This window comes from Cydia fagiglandana, chromosome 11 (assembly GCF_963556715.1).
Source record: "Cydia fagiglandana chromosome 11, ilCydFagi1.1, whole genome shotgun sequence".
Lineage (NCBI taxonomy): Eukaryota > Metazoa > Arthropoda > Insecta > Lepidoptera > Tortricidae > Cydia > Cydia fagiglandana.
The window spans coordinates 9174775-9200567 of NC_085942.1; the positions used below are offsets into that span (position 1 = coordinate 9174775).

Sequence of the window (25793 nt, forward strand, 5' to 3'; positions counted from 1 at the left end):
TAACATCAAATAATATCTCTGTGCCATTTTAAACACAAATAATAAATCTAAATATTTAGTTAATATTGTCTTTCATAATTTAGTCTAATCCGTTGTGCGCACTGAAAAAATATACCTACTATACTGCAAAACGTAATTCAAGACCAAAAAAAGTGAGACAATGTTGCCATTGCAATAATTTGTTTCTAAAATTGTAAATTCCTTTTAATAAATAATCACGCTAAGATAATTTATTCATTAGTAATTTAACTCCTACTATTAAAAAAAAGTACTTTTATTTATTTATTTGTACATAAATACAAGACGCGCTAGTAAAAAAGTGGCAACATTTCTTACTTTATTTGGTCTTGAATTACGTTTTGCAGTATAAATAAAATAATAATTATTCATAATGATGGACTTCAGATTTTTGTAGCAGTATGGTGGGTATTAAAGAGCTTGGCACAAAATGGAAATTAAAAGTACCTACCTACAGTTTTAGGGAACACAGCGACTTGCTGTGGGAGCATTCCACGGGCTGTCCCGTACAAACGCATTTTATTACCTGTGTTGCGACTTTTTTTTCGGCATTTAAAGCAGGCGATTATTTTTCTGTGCATATTTGTGACCATTTGTCATAGAAAAGGAAACTCTTGTACCTGCAAATCTTCAGAAAATTCGCGTATGTACGGGACAAGCGGTAGACAATTTTATGGAATGCTCCTGTGTCGTATGGTTTGCTCACACATTTGATACTGTATGCCATTGTCATTGTCATATTAATCTTGGGCATCGTCAACTATCCATGTTACAACGTTATGTGCCTAGTCTAAATAAAATTTGGTAGACATAATTATTCTATTTTATACAGCAGAGATGAACTAAAACCTTGATAGAAAACGAAGGATTAGTTTCTTCACTATTATTTCGAAATAATTATAAAATCTGTTAATTATAGATATAGGTAGTTATTAATCTTAATCGCTAGCCTTTGTTTGCTTCAACATTGAAGTCTTTTAGAACTATGTGTCACTAAGATCAATTTCTACGATATTATTGCGGATTTGTCCGGGGAAAAAAGGCCCATCAGTGCTTTTTTCATAAGGTAAAGTGCTTTGGCAAAATTACACTGGCGTCACTTCTTTCCAAGTTTCAGAGGTCCACTTTGCAAAGATAAAAAATTATGCTTAAAAATTAAATATTTTAACATTAAATTACAATACTTACAATGTTTCAACTCACCGGCAATTAAATAAAATATGTACGAGGAAAAAGTTATGGTCACCGAACGTATCAGAAGTATCCATACACGGCTATCGCCGCATTTCATTTCCTTTCAGAGAAACAATTTTACCAGGATAATTACATTAATTAGGCAGTTGATTTATTTAGAAGTAGGATAAAATATTGTTGACCTCGTCAAAACTAGGTAGGTACTTAAATGTGAATAGGTATAGGCACAACCATGTGTGATAAAACTTCAACGTTATATAGATACGTTATGCTTTGTGTAACTATTCGAATTTTCTGTTGTTGTTTTATAACTAGTATTTCTAACAAGTAGCAGAATTGTTTACACTGTATCGGTGGTTATTTTAGGTCAAATTACTGTGGGAATTACCTATTTAAATTACTCGGAAGTAAAGTCAGCTTCTGATAGCGTGTAGCGGTTCGTATTACGTGTAATAAAATCGCAAACTAAATGCATTCTTAAATTTACATTTATTAATTGATATCAATTATTGGCCGTACCTTAATTAGTTAACATTATTATATCGTACATATTTACAAGGAATATCGTATTATTGCAGTTATTAGGTATTTCTTTAACCGAAAAAAACTACATACACGTAATAAATAGTTGACAATGGCAACTTTGAATACTTTAAGTAATTTAATAAGATTAGATGATGCGTTTTAATTAAATGTGCATATTTCATCATCATCATGTTTGTCAGACAGTTATTGTCCAGTGCCGACAAATTGACTATACAATAATTATTAGGTGTATTTAATATTTTACTGAACTACATTTTGGGCTTTTTATTTGGAATTTAGTCAATATTACAATAACATAAATGTTCTAAAATTGTTTTAAGGATTTAAGGACATTCATATTTACTTTATACTTATTCAGTTAATTTAAGCTAATACATATTAAATGGACACAGTCGGCCATAATTGATATTAGTTCCTGAGAAAGTAGTTTCGAAGGTGAGAACATAAGCGACAGACAACTATAGTAGTTTTTTGTAAGAAAATGAGCACAGGATACTTAAATACCATAGAAAAAATATCACTAACATTGAACTAATTTTTTAACAATGCAAGGCCCGGTCATATGGACCAACTCGGGCCCAATTTATTTGGTGCACAAATTGGGGCATCTGCAGTTGCAATTACAGAGCGCAAGATAGACCAAAAAATAAATCCGTACACGCCGGGAAGAAGTTGATAAATGGCGAGAAAAATTGAAGAAACTTGAACTTTACGTAATTTTATTTTAAGTTTAAATTTCTTCAATAAATTATCTCGAGTTATCAAATTGTACGGAAATAATCGTATACTATTTCAGTACATCACCAACATTAAATATTAGGGTAACATTCCATTTCCAACGACAGCTGCAATACTGTCAAGTTTACTATGGAAATTGACAATGACAGCGACGCGTTCAGTACCAGTAGTGCAGCTACCATTAGAAAATAGTTACCTATGGTTCCATAATTACTTCATATTAGACTTCTTTCCATACTTTTATAACTCCTCAGTTTTCAGTTTGTCTTGCGCTCTACAGTGACTGTTATCCGGGAGCCGTGGTCGCGGTGAGAAGACACGAAGGGAAGCCGCGGGCCGTTAGCCGAGCCCCACGTCCAGGCACATCATCACCATGAAGCCGGCGATGCAGCCCCAGGTTGCCAGCTTGCCGTTGCCTCTGTTCATAGAAAACATCAGTTGGCTATTTTCTTTAACGATGTTTAAACAGGATTTAAATGAACGGAGATGGGAGTTACAGTACGGGCTAGTAAAAAGGATGATATTCGTGAAAAATCTATGAAGTAGCAATCAATCGTGTATTAATCTTCCGTTTCTTTTACAAGCTTTTATGAATCGAGCCATCATTTTATAAATATATTTCTGGACTTTTTAAATAATATCGGCCAATCCTGTAATAAGGACTAAATGACTAGATAAGATACCCTAGTACACAGTAGAAATAGAAGCTATTGAAATAAATTACAAGACGTAATTTATATCGGATTGTAAATTATGAGACTTTGTTTTAGAGTAGAAGGAATCCAGAAGTTTTCATTAAGGGAGAGTTGATTAAATAATTTAAAAATGTCCACAAAAATGTGCAGACGGTTAAGTTTTCTGGACTCTAACGACTTACTTAATCAAAATGTTAGTACCTACCTACCGTGAAATGTCGCCTATTAAATCATAGGATGTTATGAGATGAAGAATCATATTAGGATGATTGACACCTGATCCATACGCGATCAAGTACCGTTCCATTAAAATAATGACACGTTTCTTTAAACTCAGTACGAGGAATCCACTGATAAAACGGCATTTCAAGCTAACGCGCACGCATAGAATTATGCTTGTAGATTTATGGTTAATAGGCTCATAGTATGTACGCGAAATATACAATGAGGACCGTTATAAAATTCTCGTATAGTCCGAGCCATTGAGAAATAAACGAGCAAACGATATTTGAATACCAACGAGCCAGCAAAATTACGATACGGAAAGCGGCGTCATTCTAGGACGTGCTTTTGACGTGCCATACTGATACCGAAAACGAATTGGTTTTGTGTGCTTGCTTGCCGAGTACATTTTGGAATGTAAAGCCAATTTGACTCGAAAAACAAACATAAGGTGACGTGGCTATGATATCGTTAAAGCCTGCCCAGGAATTTATCTGGAACTAATTTTTTCATACTATACTGACTGAATAACAGCGCCCTCCTGAGAATTATCACGTAGTGGCAGTTCGGCTGTGTCCATAATAGCGATGAAAAATATTGCGAAGTGACCGACTAGGATTGGAAAAGGCAGTGGCAGTGTATGGGAGTGCGATACTTAACATAACACTTGACGATAAAACTCTACTCATTAATTGGACAAAATATATGTGTGCAGTAGAAATATAGATGTATCTACCGTGCTTTGGTAGATACATCTATATTTCTACGGTTTTAATGATATAGCAGGCAAACAAGTAGACGAATCGCCTGATGGTAAGCGATTACCGTCATCCATGGACACAAGGGGGGTTGTTAGTGCGTTGCTGGCCTTTAAGATGGGGGTACGCTCTTTTCAATTGATATTATATTTGTATTGAATTGATATTTCTGAATAAGGTGCAAGGACGCCGAGGGCGCTTGCGGCTCACGCGTCCGGATTTAGAGAAACAATAGTCATTGATAGCCGGCCGGAATCCGATAAGTGGAAATATGGCCGATTAGAATAATTCCTCGTAGTCAGTAGTTTAACGGCTGTTCGACAACCTTTATTGAATTATGAACAATTTCTCTTGGCCTTTTATAGTTAATTGGATATTGAATGTAATTTATCATGATGGTACCTAATACCTACCTATAACCGAAAATTAGGTATTGAACTAAATTAAATAAAACATGAAAAGAAAAATTTACAACTCATATATACTCCCAGTATTAACATATGGCTGTGAAACCTGGGCCTTAACCAAGGAAAATGAGCACAAAGTCAGTCACTCAACAAAGTATGGAGAGGAGTATGCTAGGAATAAAATCAAGAGACCGATGCAGACTTTCAGATATTAGGAAAACGACCATTCGACCAAAATAGAAGACGTTACCCAGAGAATCCGAACACTTAAATGGAAGTGGATAGGGCACATGATGCGCTCACAAAAGGACAAAAGATGTCAAGAGGTAAGAAAACACCACAATGTAAACCGTACAAGAGATGGGAGGATGATCTTCCTGTAGACTGGAGAAGACTCTCAAAAAACCGCGAGGAGTGGCGTCGCCTGGAGGAGGCCTATGTCAAAGACAGCCTGACAAAGAAAAATAAACAAAAGAAAAGAGTAGAAACATAAATAAATAAAACATAGATAAATACTTGTATAGTGTAAAAGATAATGTAAAAAAGTATACGTCAGAAATAAAGGCTATTTCAATTCAATTTAAATAAAACATACTTAAATACATCAAGTTTTATGATTCTCTTAATATACTTATTACAAAATCTGAAAAGATAACTTGCAATATTGTTCGCATCGACAGCTTTGAGAAAAGTCTTCGATAAAGGAACACTTGAAAAATATTGTTCTTCAAAAATTGTTCACTATATTCCGTTTGATACCGTTCCAGCGATTGGATGTTCGCGTTAGGTAGGTGCTCATAATTTACAATAATTAAAATGCGAGCTCAATAAACCTTCATGTTTTAATACAAAATTGATGCATGAGCCTATTTGAACCGCTGCAGCTTCTAGCATGCGCTGGCGAATACCTACGCATGCTAAAAGTTTCTTTCGGAAATGTATGCATTGATGCTACGAGTTCTTCGACGAATTTCGTTCAGATATTCCTGTTTCATATCCTTTCTCGGCAGAGAAAAAAATCAAAAGAGAAGCATAGTCAATTAGCGAAAAAATTCCAAAACATTGGTTTTGCCGAAAATTGTTTCAGCATTACAAAAATTTAAATTCCACAAGACTAAATCTTATCGTGTAACGTTTGCAAGAATGTTAGGAAGAAACGTTATAAGCTCGTGACAGAATTTAAGAGTTGTCTAAATCGTTCGTAAACCAGTTTAGCGGGCATTAAAGCACAGACGAGACAAATAATTCAGGCAAGTAGGTCCTTCAAGATAACGCAAACGACGTCGCACCCCATTAAAAAACGCATAACGCTTGCAGAAATTGTTTCTCCGTATAGTTTTGTATATTAGATAATATTCCGATCAACGAAGGTTTTTATTGTATGTTCCAATAATTATTTCGTTACATGTTATGTTTTATGTTATCCTAACAAGGACAACAAGCAACCAGTAAACTAGCTGTACTAGAGTTGGAAGCAGAGTCATCTCGCTCTCACAGGCCTAATAAAAAGTTATAGCGATACGCGACCAACACAATGGCAGCTATAATCATACCTAGGTCACTTGTCCTGTGTTCAGGGTAGAATTTTTCAAGCCGAAGTTTGTCGCGGCTAACCATTAAAATAATTTATACAATAATTTCAGGTCAAGATTTGACTAACAATTATGTAGATACGTTTTGGTACATAACAGAAGTGAATAAATGATTTGAGGTTTTTATAAAATGTAGCGTATGTCACCCGGGTCATAAAAAACGATGACACTTTGTTCATAATAATAAGCCTATAATAGTTTCGACACTACGGTACAACATAGCTACGTAATAAGAATACAAACATGTAGTTAGTAGCATATATATGGCGACACATAATAGTACCTATGCTACTCGTAGTATCATGGTGTCATCGGAAGATCAGCACTGCCTTGTATACCCTTTTTCCCTTAATGAGTTACTTACTCCGTTGGCTAAGAGACCCAAAGTAGGTCTTCGCCAGCGCGCCCTGTCTTGTGTGATTTCCTCCTAGTTTTATGCGTTCAATGATATAGGTCTCTATTAACCAGTCGAGTTCACGTACCTATTTTTTTTTAAATTATGAATGGGCTTACTCATGGCCACAGACTAGCCGAGGCGTAGACGTGGCCTATGTACCTATTAGGCCCTTTTAGTCGTCATATCCGCTAGTATCTTTTCGAGATGACCAAGCCAGCGGAGTCTTGCTTGATGTATCCGATTACATCAGGTTTTCAAGTTCTTATTATCCTCCAGCTTAGCTATTATTATCTTCCCGCTGTGTTAGCCCCAAGATCTTCTGGAATATTTTCCCTCTCAGTGACAAGCAGCTTGTTTTCTTCCTTTAGAGTAAATGTCCGACTTATTATTAAAATTGATATAATGACGGTTTCGTAGATACGTATCTTGGTTTACCGGCGCATAATTTATGAGACTAAGAAGTATTTGTGAAAGGCTGCTGCCCATCTTAGAGCACCTTGAATGCAAAATTATATTTCCTATCTGCAGTGCATGCCATTAATGACGCAACTTAGCTATTTGAATTCTTTACTCCACTCCTTTGTACAGGACGTCGTCGACAATTATAGGTACATTTTGTGCATGCCAGGGTGTTCTTGCACAACCTCTTTTAATGCCGCGAACAGTAATGTTATATACTCCTCGCTCTGCCTTAGGGTCGGTTGCACCAAACGGTATGTCACCGTTAAAGCGTTCGCAAAATTATTTTGTATGGGAATTTTCTTACTTCACTGCTGTTTGACGTTAATCCGTGTGTAAAGTGGTTCGTGCAACTGGGCCGTAGTCGATAAAAAGAATACCCAAATGTACATCTCAAATAATATCAAGTATGTTGCGGTTCAGACCTCCGTTGACCGGAGTACGTGTACTTACATCCGCCTTGTAACTCGGCACGGGCGACTCCGGATTCCGATCACGTCCCCCGGGAAACCCCAACAAGACATGATTCGCACCTAAATATAATCTGACATCATGAAAACGCGCGGAATGCCGGCGCGCAATTGAAGCTGACGTGAAATTAAATTGGGTGTTAAGTAACCTTTTTTAAGCGGTGACGGAAGATCATGAATACCCAAATTCTTAATACTTAGTTACAGAGTAAACCAATATAAACACAGTACAGTAAGTACTAGTCGTTTTCCAGAAAAAATTTGAACGGACTAATTTTAAGTTGACTGTCCAATTTTGGCTTAGATATCAAGTCTAAAAAAAATGTCCGGTAAGCGACGAATGCAACGAGTATTAATTTTTTTAAGCAATGGGCATTCGATGGTAAAGTCGTAGTGTTAAAAACCGGGCAAGTGCGAGTCGGACTCGCGCACGAAAAGTTCCGTACCATAATGCAAAAAAACGCAAAAAAAAACGGTCACCCATCCAAGAATACTGACCCCGCCCGACGTTGCTTAACTTCGGTCAAAAATCACGTTTGTTGTATGGGAGCCCCACTTAAATCTTTATTTTATTCTGTTTTTAGTATTTGTTGTTATAGCGGCAACAGAAATACATCATCTGTGAAAATTTCAACTGTCTAGCTATCACGGTTCGTGAGATACAGCCTGGTGACAGACGGACAGACGGGCGGACAGCAGAGTCTTAGTAATAGGGTCCCGTTTTATCCTTTGGGTGCGGAACCCTAAAAAATGGTTGCTCATAATGTATTATCATCGAACAATGTAACTTATGTCAACAACGCTAGGTATTTGTATATCGCGCACCGCATTGAAAGGTGATTGAAAACAAAATGACCTGTCATTTTCTTTGCGCAAACATGATGACATTAATTAATAACCGTGCTTACTATTTTCCTACCGACTACCAAAAACAAACCTAAACGGACTTTATACACTGCAACATAACTGCAACTGGGGAAATGGGCAGTCTAATAGTATCTTCCTCTTAGCGCTTTCCCGATCGCACTTCAAAGAAGGCCCTGGGTCCGCTGATTCCATTGGTTGATTTATCGTACCTAATTAAATACCAGAGGCGTGGCGTCCACTGCCTAACTGCTATCTGACATTTTAGCTCAGAGGGTTGCTTGGTTTTCTCACGATTTTTTCTTGGACTGAGCTGTAGTGAGTATGTTTGTACCCTTACGTAGCATAGTAAGTTCTTCGAATACGATCTCCTGGCGTTCTAGCATAAGGGCTCATTTAAACGTTGCGAGAAGTCCACAATGTAACTAAAGTCCGCCGTCTAAATCAGCCCTAAGTAGCGTTCTCGCGCGCGAGTCTATACTTGAAGTCGCGCTTGATGTATGGACATAGAGTCGCGCGAGAACGCAACTCATGCTAGCAGGTCTGTTGGACCTACAGGTTGATTTCTGTCTACAATCGTCGATCTTTTTGCAGAGTTATTTAAAGGAAATTTAAAAACTGTTATAACTAAGTATTTTGTGTTTGGTACTTTAAGAAGATTCTCTAGGACCGGTGCACGGTGGTCACTTGAGGCAGTTATTCAATATTCTAACTTGCTGAACATTCCTTTGAAGTCCAAATTAGCATTTGCTTCTATGCTAATGTTTGACGCAAATCACTGTCATTTCAGAACTTGTTTACCTCCTCAGCAGTTCTGTGTTTACAAACAGATTACATACTAGAGTCAGTCCAAGAAAAGTCTGCAGCGGATTTGATTGTGTGGATGTGTTATTTTAAACGTCAAACTTCTATGAAATTATGACGTATAAATAACACATACACTGCGTGGGCTATCATATCCGCTGCAGGCTTTTCTTGGGCCAACTCTATTAATATAATCTGTTGATTGCCAGCACAGGTCCACTCGTCGATTTCTATTAGGTAAGTCTATCAAGCTTGTAATGCCACTTGGATTTGACGAAAATATTCAGAACGATTTGGGTAAGATCGACATGCATATTGCGAGCGGTTTCAGGAGCCCGCCCTAATGGCTGATTTACACGGCGCGCGACATCGCATGCGATTTTAGTTACATTGCGGACTGTTGGTTACGTCCAATTCAACCGACCGATCAAAATCCGCAATGTAATGAAACTAGCATGCGAGTTCTTGCATCGTTTAAATGAGGGTAGTAAGCGGGGGTGCAGCACTGCGCTGGAGGTAGGTCAGGGAGCGTAGCCGCGCCGGATTCCCAGACGGTGACGTAAGCCACAGACAAACTAGAGCGGCGTCACCGGCCCCATCCGCGTAATTTCATATATTTATTATTGACAGTGGCGAGACGGTGACAAGCCCACGCTGGAGCTGTAAGCGAGGCTGCGGCCGCCCTGCGCGCCACTGCAAATAGACGCGACGCGACGCGCCGCGCAGACATTGCTTTATATTCGGATTATAGTTGACATTTCATTGAAATAACTAACTGGAAATTATTGTAGCTTTGTTGATGTTTGGGTGGGATGTCTGGCGGGAATAGGTTGATATGTTGAGATACAGTTTAACGTGAAATTAACAAATCAGTTTTTCGTTTTTACACATTTTGCGTTTTAAGATCCAATTAGTGACCCGGCGGCTTCGCACGGGTTAACAAATTATACACCTAACCCTTCCTCAAGAATTAGCATTGACAGGTGAAAACCGCATTAAAATCTGTTTATTAATTTTTGAGTTTATAGCGAACAAACACTCAAACAGACAGACGCGGCGGCGGTTTGCACCATTCACTAACCCGGGGTTAACCGGTTAAACCGTGAGTTACAATGGTTAACAGTACAATTTGACACTGGGTTTACTGTTTAATCGGTTAACCCCGGGTTAGTGGGATGGTGCAAGTGGCGCTAAGAGTAATTTCATTTGTTAAATACCAATAGGTACCTGTCATAGACAAGCGCATACAAATTCTAAGCAGTAAAAAGCTTTCTCGCTATCCGACCTTTAAAGTATGTGACCCGCTTTACATAATGTTGAACACGTGGTCATGTCCCGGAACATTGTCCACAGACTGTCAACCGTACAGTCGCCATCAAATATATCGGAGCGGCCAAGGCGCTCACAGATATCTAAACCCGCCTTTATTGTCAAGGCTTTAGAGTGCGTGTTCAGATATTTTGACCACCCCGGCCGCTCCGATATATGTCATGGCGATTGTACATGCTCCACAATGCAGCGGCAGGCGCCATTGCATTCCAAGCCGTGATAAGAATGGGAGATAACGGTTTTGTAGTCAAACATTTCGAGTGTTTTATCAAATCGTGTGCAGTTGCCGAGAGTTGACACATATGGGAACGAGAGTGCGAGATTCTTCTTACGCTGAAACATTAAATATTTTCGTTCCAGATAAAATTATCTTAGTTACCATTAGGGTAGAAGATAAAGATTTTATTGCTCGAGTTATTACAATTGACAACCGCTGACATTTATTTGAGTCTCACGCAATGAAAATAGGGGTAGGTTAACTACTTAGGTTTGGAAAACTAAATAACATAATCAGGTTTACTACATCGACAGGTGACGGGAACTCTAAGTCGCAACAGTGGTTTATAGAGGCCATTGCGGTACGTTAAATGTAGGTAGTCGTATTAAATACCGTAAACTGGTACCTATCATGTAAAGTATTTCTGTTAAGATTGCCAACCAAATCATAACATTCATAAGCTCGCGATTAAAAATCAACTCCCTTTCCAATTCCTCAAAAAACAATGATCAATGTTAAGCCGGATACTCATTAGCGAGCCGTAACCGTTGCTTGTACTGTAACCAAAAAAACATAGCGTGTCCGTGGTTCGCAGGTTTGCGCGCTTTAGGTAGGTACCTACTCCGCGAAGCAAAGTTACTCTACCGGTAACCGTCATTCATCTTCCTTCTTAGGTAAACGCTAAAGCGAATCAAAATACCCGAATCAGCCACAGGTAATCTATATTTAGAAAAAAAAATTATTCATGATTTTGAAAATAGTCCAACTATTTTCTTTAATAACAAATTCGTCATGCGGCTATTAGCTGACAAATTCAATCAGGACCATGGGCCAAATCACCACTTCATGTCGCGTCATTAGTAAGTGAAACAATGAAGGATAAACTAAGAAAATACTCCTATGAATGTTAGAAGAAGGAGCCCGTTTAGTGGGTGCGACGGCCGTGTGGCCGCAGCCTAGCCGTCGCGGCGGCCAGGGTGTGAGACGGCGCGCCGCTATTTCTGTCGGGATATTTGCGTGCCATTCCGTCGCCACAACACCACCGCTGCACTATTGTCTCGTTTAATACGAAAATTGCTCTTTAACATGCTCTGCTACGCTCAATTAATATGAAGAAAAGCCGAGGAAATTTCAGTTGACACGACACTAAAGTGGAGTGTCAGTCGTAAGCTACCGTATAATGAGCTTCCCGTGCGGCGGCATCTAGTAGGAGTATCTTTGTTTATTTATGATAAACAATCATCATGTTTTATAACAATGTTAATCGGGGTAAGTGATGCGCGCGCGCGCTTCGCGTAGGCGTGTCAGGTGGTCGCACACGCATCTACACTCTCTCTAATTAATTTAACTTTACACGCGGTACACTTTAACCGTAATTGATAAAGATAAACAAGGTGTTCCTTGCACATTGCTATATTTATATGGTAATCAGTCGGCTTAGCGTAGACATCTGTCCTTCGTCGACGCGTTAAGTCAAGATAACACATAATAGTACGTTAGGAAGCGGATATGACAATGCGAATCCTGAGCTGCTTGCGAGGATACATCAACAATTAGTCAATCAGGGTTTACTGGTATCGAGGGGCCGAGACCGGTCGCCGACAATGCTCGAGATGGACAATAACCGTCGGCAAGGGGAAGTGTAACCAAGACGCAGTACCCACGGTCTTCACACGCTAACGAACTGCGATGTTCCCGTCCGATCCCGATATGTCGAATATGGAACAATTCCTTTCTTGATTGTTCGCGACCCTCGTCAATCCAATTATGACAGCAGCCGAAGGCGGCCAATCACAACGTCGGTAACCAATACAGCTTATTGTTATTTCATGTGACATAGACAAGCTAGAACGGTATGCTTCGATCAGTAAACATAAATCCCATTGTCACAAAAGCTGAAACACCAGCATGGACCTCGAAATTAACAGTTAAAGAAATAAATAACACATCAGTATCGCATTTAGATATTTATGTACCTAATGCCTAATGTTATTATATTCAAAGCAATTATTCACGAAGCAAGACAAAGTTAAAGGAAACTCGTGTCCGTCTAAAACTTCGATGAATAAGATAAGTATCTCTAACACATTCATTGGATGAATCGGGCGTTTGGAGAGGATGAGTACCGCCGATGACACAGTGAGACTAACCATTCGTATACCTTATTACAAGATGTTAAGGTCTTCTAATGGGTATTATTGCGTGTCATCGTTTGATCACGGGGGCAATAAAGGGTAACGTTATCGGCACCGGAACCGGGATAAGGGCCGGGCCGTCTGAGAGGGGCACACAAAGCTCGTCCTCAAGCTTTGTGGGTCAATCCCAAGGACACAGCTATTAGTCCACCGTCTAGTCTCGTTGGGGGAATAATTGGTACTTTAGAATATTTTATTGAGCTTTTGTTAGGAACTTGTTAGTGTAAATTTGGGACTATATATCATGATTTATGTGATAAAAAAGTCAAAATTCACACACATACCTAAGTATGTATGTGCATGAACATACCTAGTATTGCTAGGAATTCAAGTACAAGCATTAGGTATAAATAATAAGATAAACTAAGATTACATCAAAAAGCAGCTAAGCTTGAAGATGTTGAAGAATTTATGTCGTGCGAAAACACAGAAAGACTAGCTTATTACGAGTAGCAAGATACTTCTGAGTGTTCAACACAAACAAACAAACAGCGCCCTTAAGAGGACCCATCGTTAGTTGGCAGTTGGTAGGTGCATATACATATTCATAAGATTGTTGGTGTCATCGGACACTTGCCGGCGTTCACACGGTTGCAAACATTAGAACGTCTCATATGCCTGAGTGCGGAGATTTACATACCAGTGAAAACTTTAAGCGTAGCGATGAGAAAGATGAAGTTGTGATTCAGCAAAACCAGTATAGGTACACGGAAAAGTTCTTTCGAGTCGTTGGCAAGCAAAACACCAGTACAATTAATACCAGCCAGTGTGGATACATAAAACACTACTCACGAGGCATTGGCTTCGGGGATGATGTCGTCAGCGACGACGTATATCATCGCGCCGGCGGCGAAGGCCAGCGCGTAGGGCAGCGCGGGCTCTGCCGCCGCCACCGCCACCGCGCCCAGCACGCCGAACACTGGCTCCACCATGCCGGACAACTGGCCATACCTGAACAACAAAATAGACATGATTGACTAAGTAGCTCTCTAATTATAGACGCAATGGATGACCCCAACAACTACATGAAAGCTCCCATAGAACGGTTATAAGGGATGATCGGCGCCGAGTGATAAAGCCTGCCACTCACAACATGGCGATACGAAATTGTAAAATGTGTATCGACGAAGAAGAAGAAGTAACACTATATTTTATGTTCTCCGTTCTTTGTGATTAAGATTTAACTAATAAGTAAGTAGTTACATGTAATTCAATTTTCAATTCATCTAAATCTTCTTGACTATATGTATAATACACCCCGCTAAAGTCAAATTACATACTCTTTTTGGTTCTGAATAAATAAGTATGTATGTCGTCGGCCTAATCCCGCCAACCTCCCCCGGAGGAGTTCCGAGGTTTGCGACTATAAGGGCTGGTTGCACCAAACAGTCTGTCACCATTAAAGCGTTCGCTAAATTTTATTGTATGGGAAGTTTCATAGTTCACGGCTGATTGCCGTTGATCAGTCTGTCAAGTGTGGATGGTGCAACTGGTCCTAAGTACATATATATTGTTGTCCAAGGTAGCAATTACTAATTTCCTTGAAATGGAGTTACGAAGTTTGCGACTTAGGCCGACGATGAATAACCTAAATTAAACACGTTCTAAGAGTATTGAAAAAAAAACGTAAATTTTAAGCTTTTCATACCATTTACAGGAATGACTGTAATATTTTACAGAAAGCTCACATTTTCGTAATCAGTTACCTACGGCCTACTACGTTGTGTTGGTACCTGCTCTACGAAGTTCATGTGGGCGTTGCCGTTTATTACGCGACCGCGAACGTTTCATGAACGAGTCTGACTATAGAGTGTATAGAGTGAATCATCTGAAAATCTCACCATATTGTACCATTTATAATGTAGAATCATTTAGAATAACTCATTTATGTACCGTACATTACAGGTAATACAGTAGACGAATATCTAACACGAAAAGTAACAAGGATTAACGATTTCAGAGTGTTTTAAAGACATGTTTGCTTCCGCGCCGCGTCGGCGTGGTACATTAAAAGGGCCCCGTATCCAAAATACTGATCGTGGAGTCAAGTATCAGTGTGTTGTTAATTTTCACGTATGCGGGGTGGAGGGGTGAGGCGCGGTGCGATGCCGAAAGAGGCCGCTAACGAATTGTTTTGGTGAAAGTGCGGGCCGGTGCCGCGACCACATTCCGACGGACTGGTCGTGGAGTCGCCTCTGTGGGAAACGCCGCCAGGGCCACCCCACACGACGTTGCAGCTCATACCTAATCTCCTCTCGGACCAATCATCTTGACTTTCCTTTTGAGAGACGCGCGGTAGCCACATAAGCATTGCCCTTAAACTTCAGGCCATTTTTCAGGGAGCCACACGAAAGCAACTGTTTGCTACAAATGCGTTCGAACAGGAAGCAGATAAGATTAAATATTGTTGTTATTGACAAGGATATATTATCATTAAGAACTAAAATGACCTACCTACTTCATAAGGAAATAAAGCTCGAATATTATGACATTGCGGCAAGCCGATACAAAAGGAGAGAATGTCCACGAGAAAGTTTGGAAAGTAGTTGTGTAAGGATACGATAACAAGCGTATGGAAAAAATTTATAACTTTAGGTTAGGTAACTTTCAGTTAGTGTATGTGTTGGTATAGCCAAGTGCCAGTTAGGACAAACGAGTTTATTTAATAAAGAGAGTGATATTTTCCACGGTTTTCATGAGATTATTAAATACTTCATTTGTCGACACACCGTGATTAATTACATCTTTTTTTCATACCAAGAGATTAGTTTCTGAAACGAGGTATGATGTTGATGAAGATACCTAGTCAGCGCCAAGGAGTTAGCCGTCGTCTAACACTACTGAAATGTTCTAAGATTACATCACCTGAAGCTATCGGGGATTAGTTTCATTTATTGAGGTATTCAACGGTTTACCTATCTGCCCCCAGATTTTTTTCACCAACCAAGAAAATACAAAATGCTTAGATTAGGTAAAGCTTTAGATTTTTTTTTGCAACCCAGCTCCATGCACATGCAGATTTTCTGCCGAGTTGTTTCCGTTTTTGCCAGTCAGGAAGGCATTATGTAAGTAACGTTTGAGCCACTTTGAGCAACAGGTCCCTTATATCTGAAAGAACTTTCTTGAGCATTTTGAATTAGTTTTCGCTCATAACGCTGAACATTTTCGTTTAATATTTTCCTTATTGGTAAGGTAAAGTACCTACTAGTGTTAAACGCATCAAAGTTGTATCTCAACGCAACTCTTTATGTTTTTGAAACACTTTAGTTTGCCTATGCTTCAGAAACAACAGCAAAAATAAGGGTGGAAACTGGTGTTCGTTAGCTCGGCGGAGCCCCAAGGGCCGGGTAGCCGACCGCCGCGCGACGTGACGCTATGCCCTTACGCTATCGCATGCATTATTCACAAGCGGCGAAAGCAGCAATTTGCGACAATATCCACCGATTCGCAGAACCGTTTGACTGTTGAGCCGCCGCGCAAGCAGGATGCGTGTGACACGGATGAATTTGAATAAAAGCTTCTACGTAAGTAATACGTTTTGTTAAATTGTTTGTGTGCGGACAAAATAAGAAATTAATGTTACATCAAGGGAATAGCGGTGACAATTATATGAGTAACAACTGCGAAAAATAACGTCAATAATCATACGTTCTGACGGCAATTATTTTATAACATAACAGTTGTATATTACCCTACTTGACAAATATCACAACAGTCGACGCCATCGCCACCACTGTGTCATTCTAAGCAATATACCAACGCACGTTCCATCTTATGCCAAGTACCATCCGCTAACTAACCTAATCCTATTAGGCACGCTTCTGCTTTCCATCTCCTATATAAGTAATAATTAACTTGATAACAACAATTGACATTTTGAAATCTTGCCAGTAGGTGCAGATTGTATCATATGTGCGTTGCTGGCCCTTTAAAGACCTTGTAAAATATGCACTTAAAACTGCCTCCTTCCTTCTTTACACATACAGATATATCTCAACAGCTCACGTTCAAAGAGTATCCGTAAATGTCTAATTGTTCCACATACAGAGACATACTGCCGTATTTGAACTTCAAGATATTCACAAGAGACGACACGTACTAGATCCATTCTAGATACGTTATAGTTTAGATATCAACTAGTTCTCTTTTGCGGCGCAATTCGGGCAACCAATGTCAATTTTACGTTAGGTAGAGTAAAGTAAGATAGATAGATAGAGTAAATATCTGTTGGATGTGAATTGGATCTCTAAGTAATATCTTGTGGAAATCGTTCAAGAGTATCTCCAGAATCGCTTAAATGTCAAATTTGACAGGTTAGATCTTAAACATATCGTTATAGTATCTTGGTGATGTCTAAAAGATATCTAATAGATGTCTATTTCAAAATCAACCATCGGGCCCATAACTTTGTGGTTAATTTATTAAAGGATGCTAGATAATTTCGACGCGTAGTCTGATCTGCTACTTTTGGTGCTGACTGCACATCTCCCATCGTTTCCTCTCGCCAAGTGTCCTGCCCTCCTCCACTTCAACTGTGCTAATAATTACGTCGAATCAATGAATAGAGACGTTAGCTCTGGCTCGACTTTTATCAACATTTACACGCGATCTCGCTTCGACACAGTTGATGGCTCTATTACCCCATCCGTTTACGTCAACTTGAATAAGAAATTATCGCATTTCGTTATTCTGTGATTTCCAAACTACGTAGTGCTATCGTAATGATGATCAGACTATCAATATGCGTTGATGTATATATGAAATAAACGTTAGATACTATTTATAGTTGTATAATGATTATATGACTATACAGAGATTAAATTTGAGTTTTCTGTTCAGAGCTATTGGGGAAGCAAATACCCTTAATTTAGGCAAATAATAAAGGCTAATTTAGTTCCAGTTATCTCAACTGGTATATTAGATGCCTCGCCATTGTAAATTAGGCTACATTACCTAATTACCTTAACTGCCGGAAAAGAAGAGATAACTTTTGCATCTACGAGGCCCACAGAATAAAGAATTCTAACTGGTATAGATGACATAGAGAAAGAGTGTTGAATACATTGTATACTCGTATGTAGAATATGTCAACTCCATATTCATTATTGTTATAGCGATAACGTTTCAGCGAATATCTAGGTAAGTAATACGTTCATATGACTGTATAGCTAATTCCGACGCTCAAGAACAAAGAACCTAGCGAGCGCCTCAGATTGTGACGCAGGTACGACTTAACAAAATTCTTGATCGTAAGTCGTCATCGTTCAAAATTGCAAGTCGATCATACAGTCTAGGAGGGCGTTTGAGAAACGCGGGGCTACGGCGCAATTCACACCGCAAACCGGCCGCGATTGCGCAGATCAGCGCCATCAAGGCTGGCAGCGCCTTCCGCGACCGCTTCTTCGGGGTCCGACGACGGCGGCGTCGTTCTCTCGATTTAATTATTCGGCTCCGAAGGCCGATCGCCTGCGGCAGGCAGCGGGCGGTGCTCTGCGACTGGTTGGACGGGTGCGCTGCGCGCTGCGTCCGGAAGAACGCGCAGACAGCGCGCCGCCGACTGATCGCAACGCGCACCAGACTCCGCGGCACCGCAGCGACACCGCATATCGGAATCACGCAACACACAATTTCGAAATAGACGACTTTCTCGGGTCCAGTTAGCACTGCATACTTGACCACACAGAGTTAACAGTTGCGGGAGCGGGTCGCGGGTGCCGCGCCGAGCACGCCGGCAAGTCCGCCGCCGCACAGTCTTGTAAGATGCATTGCGACACCAAATGAAAACATGACGACCGACTTTATATATTTAAACGCGTCGTAGACATCGTTAAAAATGTAGCGAAACGACCTAAAATTAAACGACAGTTTTAGATTTAGTATCATGTGATTATACAACGAATCGACTATCAAGGAGTCTCATACGAGTAGGAGTTTGCGTGAAGCCATGCTCTATATGAGTCATGTGCGCGGTGAGAAACGTTTGCTAGACGCATTGTCGACAACAATGGATCACTACACTAAGTACTTGATCTCATTATGTCATATAATGAAACAAAAAATGAGTTTGGACTCTACGCCCCAACAAATAGTGTGAATCTCATTACTGGCAGTGTCTGCGCCCGATTCTAGAAATATGTTCAATACATGTTTGTTATAGAGTAGGTATCACGTGCATAATTTAACGTTAATCTCAATAGTAAGAAGTAATAAGTCAATCAAGTTAGTCGCATTTTGGAATACATTTTTTTACGTTCTTCTAATTTATAAAGAATTTAATCAATTCTTTATTGAGAATACGTTCTTTTAAGCATTAATCTTCTTAACGACTTGGTAAATACGTTCTCAAAGCAGCATTTTAATGATCCTATACTTTACCAAGATTTTATATTATAGTTATTTTGCTTGCAAAAGCAAGGTAATAGAGCAGACATTTTATCCAGCCATTGTAATGGCTGCATAAATAATGCATAAGCCATAGGGCCGCAACATATATGAAATTCATTCTAACCGGAATTACCTATTAGTCTGTTCGAGATTCTGAAAACGGTGAAAAATAGAGATAATACTCCTAAAAATACGTGTTGTAAAAAAACCTCATTAGATTCGTCATGATGCCTAGAAAAATGTATTCGAAGCGTGTATTAGCACACAAAAAATATGAAAAGTTAGAAACAGAAAAAGGGAGAAAAAAGTAGATATTTTTTATTGCCCCCATATATCTCATAAAGTAATAATATTTAAGAAACCAAAATAAATATTATAAAAGAAGAGGATAGATATTTCCAATCAAACATTCCATACTTGCAGAATTGTATCTCCATTATTTATACTTTTTATTAAACGCTGAATACAGCCCTCCGCGCCTCATTTTCGGGAAACGCGCGCGGCGTGAAAAAGCGATTACGTAGCATTAAATATAATTTTTAAAGGTAATAAATAGTCATTGAAAAAAAATGATGTATTTAAAACAGGTCAACAAATGTACTACTGGTAAAAATTTATCTTAAAGTTATTTTTTCAAAAGTTAGGCAATTGTTAATTAACAAAATTTTCTCTAAATTCCTTCTTTATTGAAAACGAAAAAAAAAATGTATATAAATAACTATTGTAAAATTTTCTCGCATTCTAGACCCCTTCTCATATACATGCTTAATAAGATCATGTTGTTAAAAGTTCTGAAAAGATTAATAGATTGGTTATAATATTGTTTTATATATTACAATTTTACCTTGATTTTTCGTTTTTCGTCAATTTTCTATGTTATTCTAAAACTTATTTTAAGGAAAGTATTAACTTCATTAAAATATTTATAATGTGATCTTATTAAGCATCTATATGAGAAGGCCTCTTAAGAGCGACATAATTTTACGATAGTTATTTGCCCAATTATGTAATATGTACAGTCGACGTCAAAGAGAAATTTACAGCCAAAGTAACAAAAAAATGTTTACACGACCTAAATGCTATGACAATAAAGTCGTGTAAATAATTTTTTGTAACGTTAGTCGTAAAGATCTCTTTGACGTCGACTGTACAACACCACGCCTATAACGCTGGGCGGGGTTATTTCGGAAATGGCACCACGGAATAAGGAGAATATAGGGGGCAATCCTTTTCTATAGTACCTACGTTAAACAAGCAATCAAAGACGCTATAATTTTAATGATTTTAATTAACTTACTTAGATCCGCATCGCATGGAATTCAATCATTAGTAAGAAAGTTTACATGTTTCGATGTTTGTTACGCAATCGCTCTCAACTATCAATATCAACTTGAAGGATTTGGATGAATATATTGGCACTTGTACATATAGTTTATAAGATAACGAAAGATAAGATAGCGAAACGGTATTAGCAAAATGGGGGCGGAAAATTATAAGAAAGTGTGATCTTTTGAGAGTTGGCAGGGCAATTTAAAATATTAGGTATTACAAATATGTGACAGTTTTGATACCCTGATAGGTTGCAAGAGTACATTTAAGCTACTGTAATTACTTATCATTGTGTGAGCAGTACGCTTGTTTTCCACCAACGTAACAAAATAAAATACAGAACCTGATCAATGGTTATAGCCGTTATAAGCTCTTTTTTTTTTAGTTCGTGGCCGGATGAAAACGACTGAAAGACTCGAGCTGGCAAATTTTTTTTATCCGATGGTTGCACATCATGACGGGTCCATGTATGTGTGAGCGTGCTCATAACAACTGTTTATGACCTCTGCTGTTTGCACGCGATAATCGAACAATGCATACAATATTCCTTAGTTATTGTTGTACACGGCTGACAACGACTGAAAGTCTTGAGCGCGCCATAGAGCTGGCAAACTTTTTTTCTCCGATGGTGGCACATCATGACGGGCCCACATTCCTCGCTCCGCGCATTCCTCGTCGCGCGCTCACAACAACCGTTTATGACCTCTGCTGCTCGACTTAACTGCTTGTACGCGGTAGTCAAACAAATTGCATACAAAACACCTTAGTTATTTATCTGTGGCCGACTACTATCGAGACTATTGCGCCCGGTAAAATCGAAATTGACACTACAAAGACTACCTCGTGGTTTGCAAATGCCTTGCAAATGCTTCCATTTAATATTATGTAAAATATTGCAGAAATTTTGGTTAGGTACGTGGTGTTTTGCCCAGGGGATTCCTGGCATTACTCATTGCTTTATTTTTTCCTAGGGTAAAGCAAAATTATACACCGCATTGTTCTATGCGACTATATTTTTGTTTACATATCTACATCTACTTATTTGTTGCACTGGAAAAACCTCAGTATATGGGCTGAAAGAACGCACTAAAGAGCTCGCGAATGTTTTCCATCGATCGCTGTACTAACTAGCATTTTCTAATGATCATTCGCAGACCGTATGTCTTTGGTATAAGGTTTAAGAATTGTCAGTTAAATGTGTTCACAGTGGTACTGGCTTGCTCGGGCCACATTCCTGGCGCCCCGCATTCCTTGCCGCGCACTCGCTAACAGTAACACTCGTTTATGACCTCTGCTTCTGCCGATAACTTCTTTCCTTTACAGGTTGATAACAGGGTAATTGGCAGTAAAAGAAAAATAACTATGCCCAGATTATTTATACTTGAACTACCTATAAACAAGTAAAATCTCACTGAGTAGGTACTTCTAGGTAATTAAAAACTAAGTAAAGAGATGTTGTCAATCGATAGGTAAATTCTCTAGAAGCAACACCCCTTTAATAAAGTATCATCATTAAGCCTGTGTAATTATAAAATTATAAACTCAGAACGACCTACGTATATTTAAAACTTGCAAAAAGCACCGACAAGACATAGGGTAAAGCGGCATCCCTTTAATTATTGATACGTCCAATTTAATTACAAGGAAATAGTGGCATCCTTGCAAAAAGTGGTGTAAATGTCAGGTATTTTAGGTGACGAGTGTCAATTAAAATGTTACCCTACAGTAAGTTCATAGAGCGTGTCCACGACACCGACAACACGTCATGAATTTTAAGTTTTATTCTACTGCATATTTTGAACAGTCATGTTTACTGGTACTGGTAGAAATATTTCTAATAAAGAAGAGTTTTCTGACTGATACGTAGTAAAATTACCTATCCCATCAAAAACATAAATGTAAAAAAGGAGAGCCAAGTTCAATACAAAAATTATGCTTGGCTGTGGGGTTCGCCGCAAAAAGAATGGAGATCTAAATGAGTGCCAAGTTCTATGCAAAATCCAAATATGTATTTATAGGAACAAAATAACATTATAAACAAGTATTAAACTCTATTTCTTTGCTTTATTGGATACCTATAACAATTGCTGTTATTTAAAAAAAATGCGAGATCTTAAAGCAGGTTAGATTTGACTTGGCCAGTTTTCATTACATCAGTCATTTTATAAAGTTATTCAACATATAAATAAATAAATAAATAAATAAATAAATATTATAGGACATTCTTACACAGATTGACTAAGTCCCACAGTAAGCCTATAAATACATATTTGGATTTTGCATAGAACTTGGCACTCATTTAGATCTCCATTCTTTTTGCGGCGAACCCCACAGTCAAGCATAATTTTTGTATTGAACTTGGCTCTCCTTTTTTACATTTATGTTTTTGATGGGATATCAATACTTTTTGTAAAGAAAACTAGGCAGGTATTGAGATTTAATGTTTTTTCTTGTGTTTCCGCTGCATGTTTTTTACTTCTGTTCTTTGTATTAATTATGTGGTGCCGCGCGCCGCCAACGACACACCGTTTGCCGGTTGTTTAGCGCGTATTACAGGTTTTTGTATGGGGACCTCCCCTATTTTTTAACTTTTTTTATTTTTAGATTTTTTCCTACGCTTACACACAATTACCGAGCTGGATTCCAAATTTCATCCTTCTAGGTCATCTGGAAGTAGGTTAGGTTTAGGTACTATATGTTAGGCACAATAAAAAAGAAATTTGTATGGGGACATGGGGACCCCCCCTATTTATTAACTTTTTTTTGTTTTTAGATTTTTTCCTACGCTTACACACAATAACCGAGCTGGATTCCAAATTTCATCCTTCTAGGTCATCTGGAAGTAGGTTAGGTTTAGGTACTTATATGTCAGTCACAATAAAAAATGGTTTTTTTGTATGGGGACCCCCCCTATTTTATAACTTTTTTTAATTTTTAGATTTTTTCCTACGCTTTCACACAATAACTGAGCTGGATTCCAAATTTCATCCTTCTAGGTCATCTGGAAGTAGGTTAGGTTTAGGTACTATAGGTATGTAAACTAATTTAAACAAGTTAGAATGTATGCAACTAAAACTAATTTAAACAAGTTAGAATGTATGCAAGTTAGATTCCTGAAACTGTTAGTTAATAATAAAACTAGAGATAAAAATAAAAAAGACTATAGAAATTTGTTTAAAATATGTAATATTCTTCCGGTGAGCCTTAAGCATAAATATTTAATTTTGTACAACAATCATGGCAGTCGAGAGCATACCCATTTACACCATAACGCTGTTTGTGGAACCAGGTCGGTGTCTGCGGGCAAGTTTGTTGTGCCGAGGGTTACTAATTACTACGGCGATAGATGTCTCCACAAACGCCTTCCCTACATACTCAACAGCCTGCCCTCTGACATCAGACAGGAAGCCAATAAAGTAATATTTGGTAAAAAGCTGCGTAGTTACCTCGTAAATCGCGTGTAGCAATTGATGACATTATTACTAATGATAGATGTTAACTTTTTTTCTAATATAAGAGAGTAGAGACTGCACGATCCCACAGTCAAACCGTGTAAACTGTTTTGTGGGACACTGTAATTGTATAAGATGTATATTTTTATGTTAATAAATAATAAATAATAAAAAAAAATGTCAGTCAGTCTTAAAATTTACGACTTTTTGACCTTCATATCTTTATAACCGTTTGAGCTAGCTTCATGAAATTTGGGCTTCTAGATGTCCTTATGGATATAATTAAACATACGTAGTTTTATGTGTTTACGTTAAAGATGTTTTGAGTTATAGCAGGGTCAAAAGTGGCACCAAGTGGTTCGTGTAATATTACACTTGGCGCTGGCTAGCCAGTTCCTTTGCTTGAACTTGGCTTGACACGCTGCCGCGTGTCTAGATACCATCACGAGACGCACGTAGCAGACTTCAGTAGGTAGGTATGTTACGTAGGTATAATAATAGGTATAAGTTTTTTTATACCTACGAGTGTCTGCATAATTTGGAAACGTCCTAAGTTACCTAGGTATACCTACCTTATATTAGAAACCTGGGAAAACATAGGGTAAAAAAGGTGGAAAGGTGATGTCGACTCCCAAACAACAAGTCCAATAATTATACAACAAAACGAAACGGTAGCAAAAACTGGTGTCAATTTCTGGCATTTTTTGTGATAGTACCAATTAAAACGTTTTGCCATTTATGGGTTATATGTATATATGAGTCTTACCTTATATGGGTTTATAGAGCGTGTTTATTACAACGTATCATCGACTTTAATCGTTACTCCACTATTTAAACTGTCCTGGCAAAAATATTTCTTAAGAATTTTCCGAACATTAGCGTAAACGCCGGGAATGTGGGATATGTAGTAAAATTATTCCGTATAGGGGACGCGTACGTCCGCAGTGGGGTTATTCTACATTACTACATACGAGTATACCTTCCGGATATTTCGTTGGAGTGACGATTCTAAAGAATTTTCGGAAATAATGCAAAATCACAAATGTTTCTAAGAATGTTACAAACGCGAAAACCAAGGATGCGGGATATGTAGTAGGTATACTTATTTAGGTAGGTATCATAATTCTTTATAAGGAACGTGTAAAACAGGCACTACGAACAGTATATAGGTATGTCTCTTCTATTTTCAATAGGTTTATTCTACTGTTTTAACAGGTCCGGATATTTAATTGTACTTGAATATTTTTTTTAACGCGAGGCGAAAAAACCGAGAACGCGGGGCTTGGAGTAAAATAATTCGTTGAGGCCAAAGTACTTAGTGAAATTATTCCGTTTAAGGAAGGGACGAGTGAGGCAGTCTATACGATTATTCTACTTTTAAACTGGTTCAGATATTTAATTTTACTGGTAGGTACAAATAGTAGTGTTACGGATTTTTCAAACGTGAGCGCGTAATGAGGAATCCAGGAATGCGGGGTATGTAGGTATTATGTAGTAAAATTATTCCAAACAAAGAATGGGTGTGAGATACACAAGGGAATACCTAAGTTTTATTTATTTATTGGTCCAGATATTTAGTTAAACAATAACAAAAGTTTCATAAGAATTTTCCGAACGTGATATCGTCAAGAGGAATGCGGGATATGCAATATAATGATTCCGTATAAGGAATTGCCGAAAAGTTGCGCTGTGAGTGAACAATACCTACATTTCTTTTATGTTT

General features: G+C 38.4%; 1 protein-coding gene across 1 annotated transcript in view; it reads right to left on the reverse strand.

Moving 5' to 3' along the window:
• Positions 1-1678: 1678 nt before the first annotated feature.
• LOC134668894 (zinc transporter ZIP11) overlaps positions 1679-25793 on the reverse strand; it is a 71347-nt gene continuing 47232 nt past the window's right edge. The window contains exons 6-7 of the mRNA XM_063526391.1: positions 13698-13856; positions 1679-2914 (exon numbers count right to left, since the gene is read on the reverse strand). Of these exons, the coding sequence (XP_063382461.1) occupies positions 2836-2914; positions 13698-13856 (238 nt within the window). The 3' untranslated portion in view covers positions 1679-2835. The remainder of the gene's footprint in view (positions 2915-13697; positions 13857-25793) is intronic.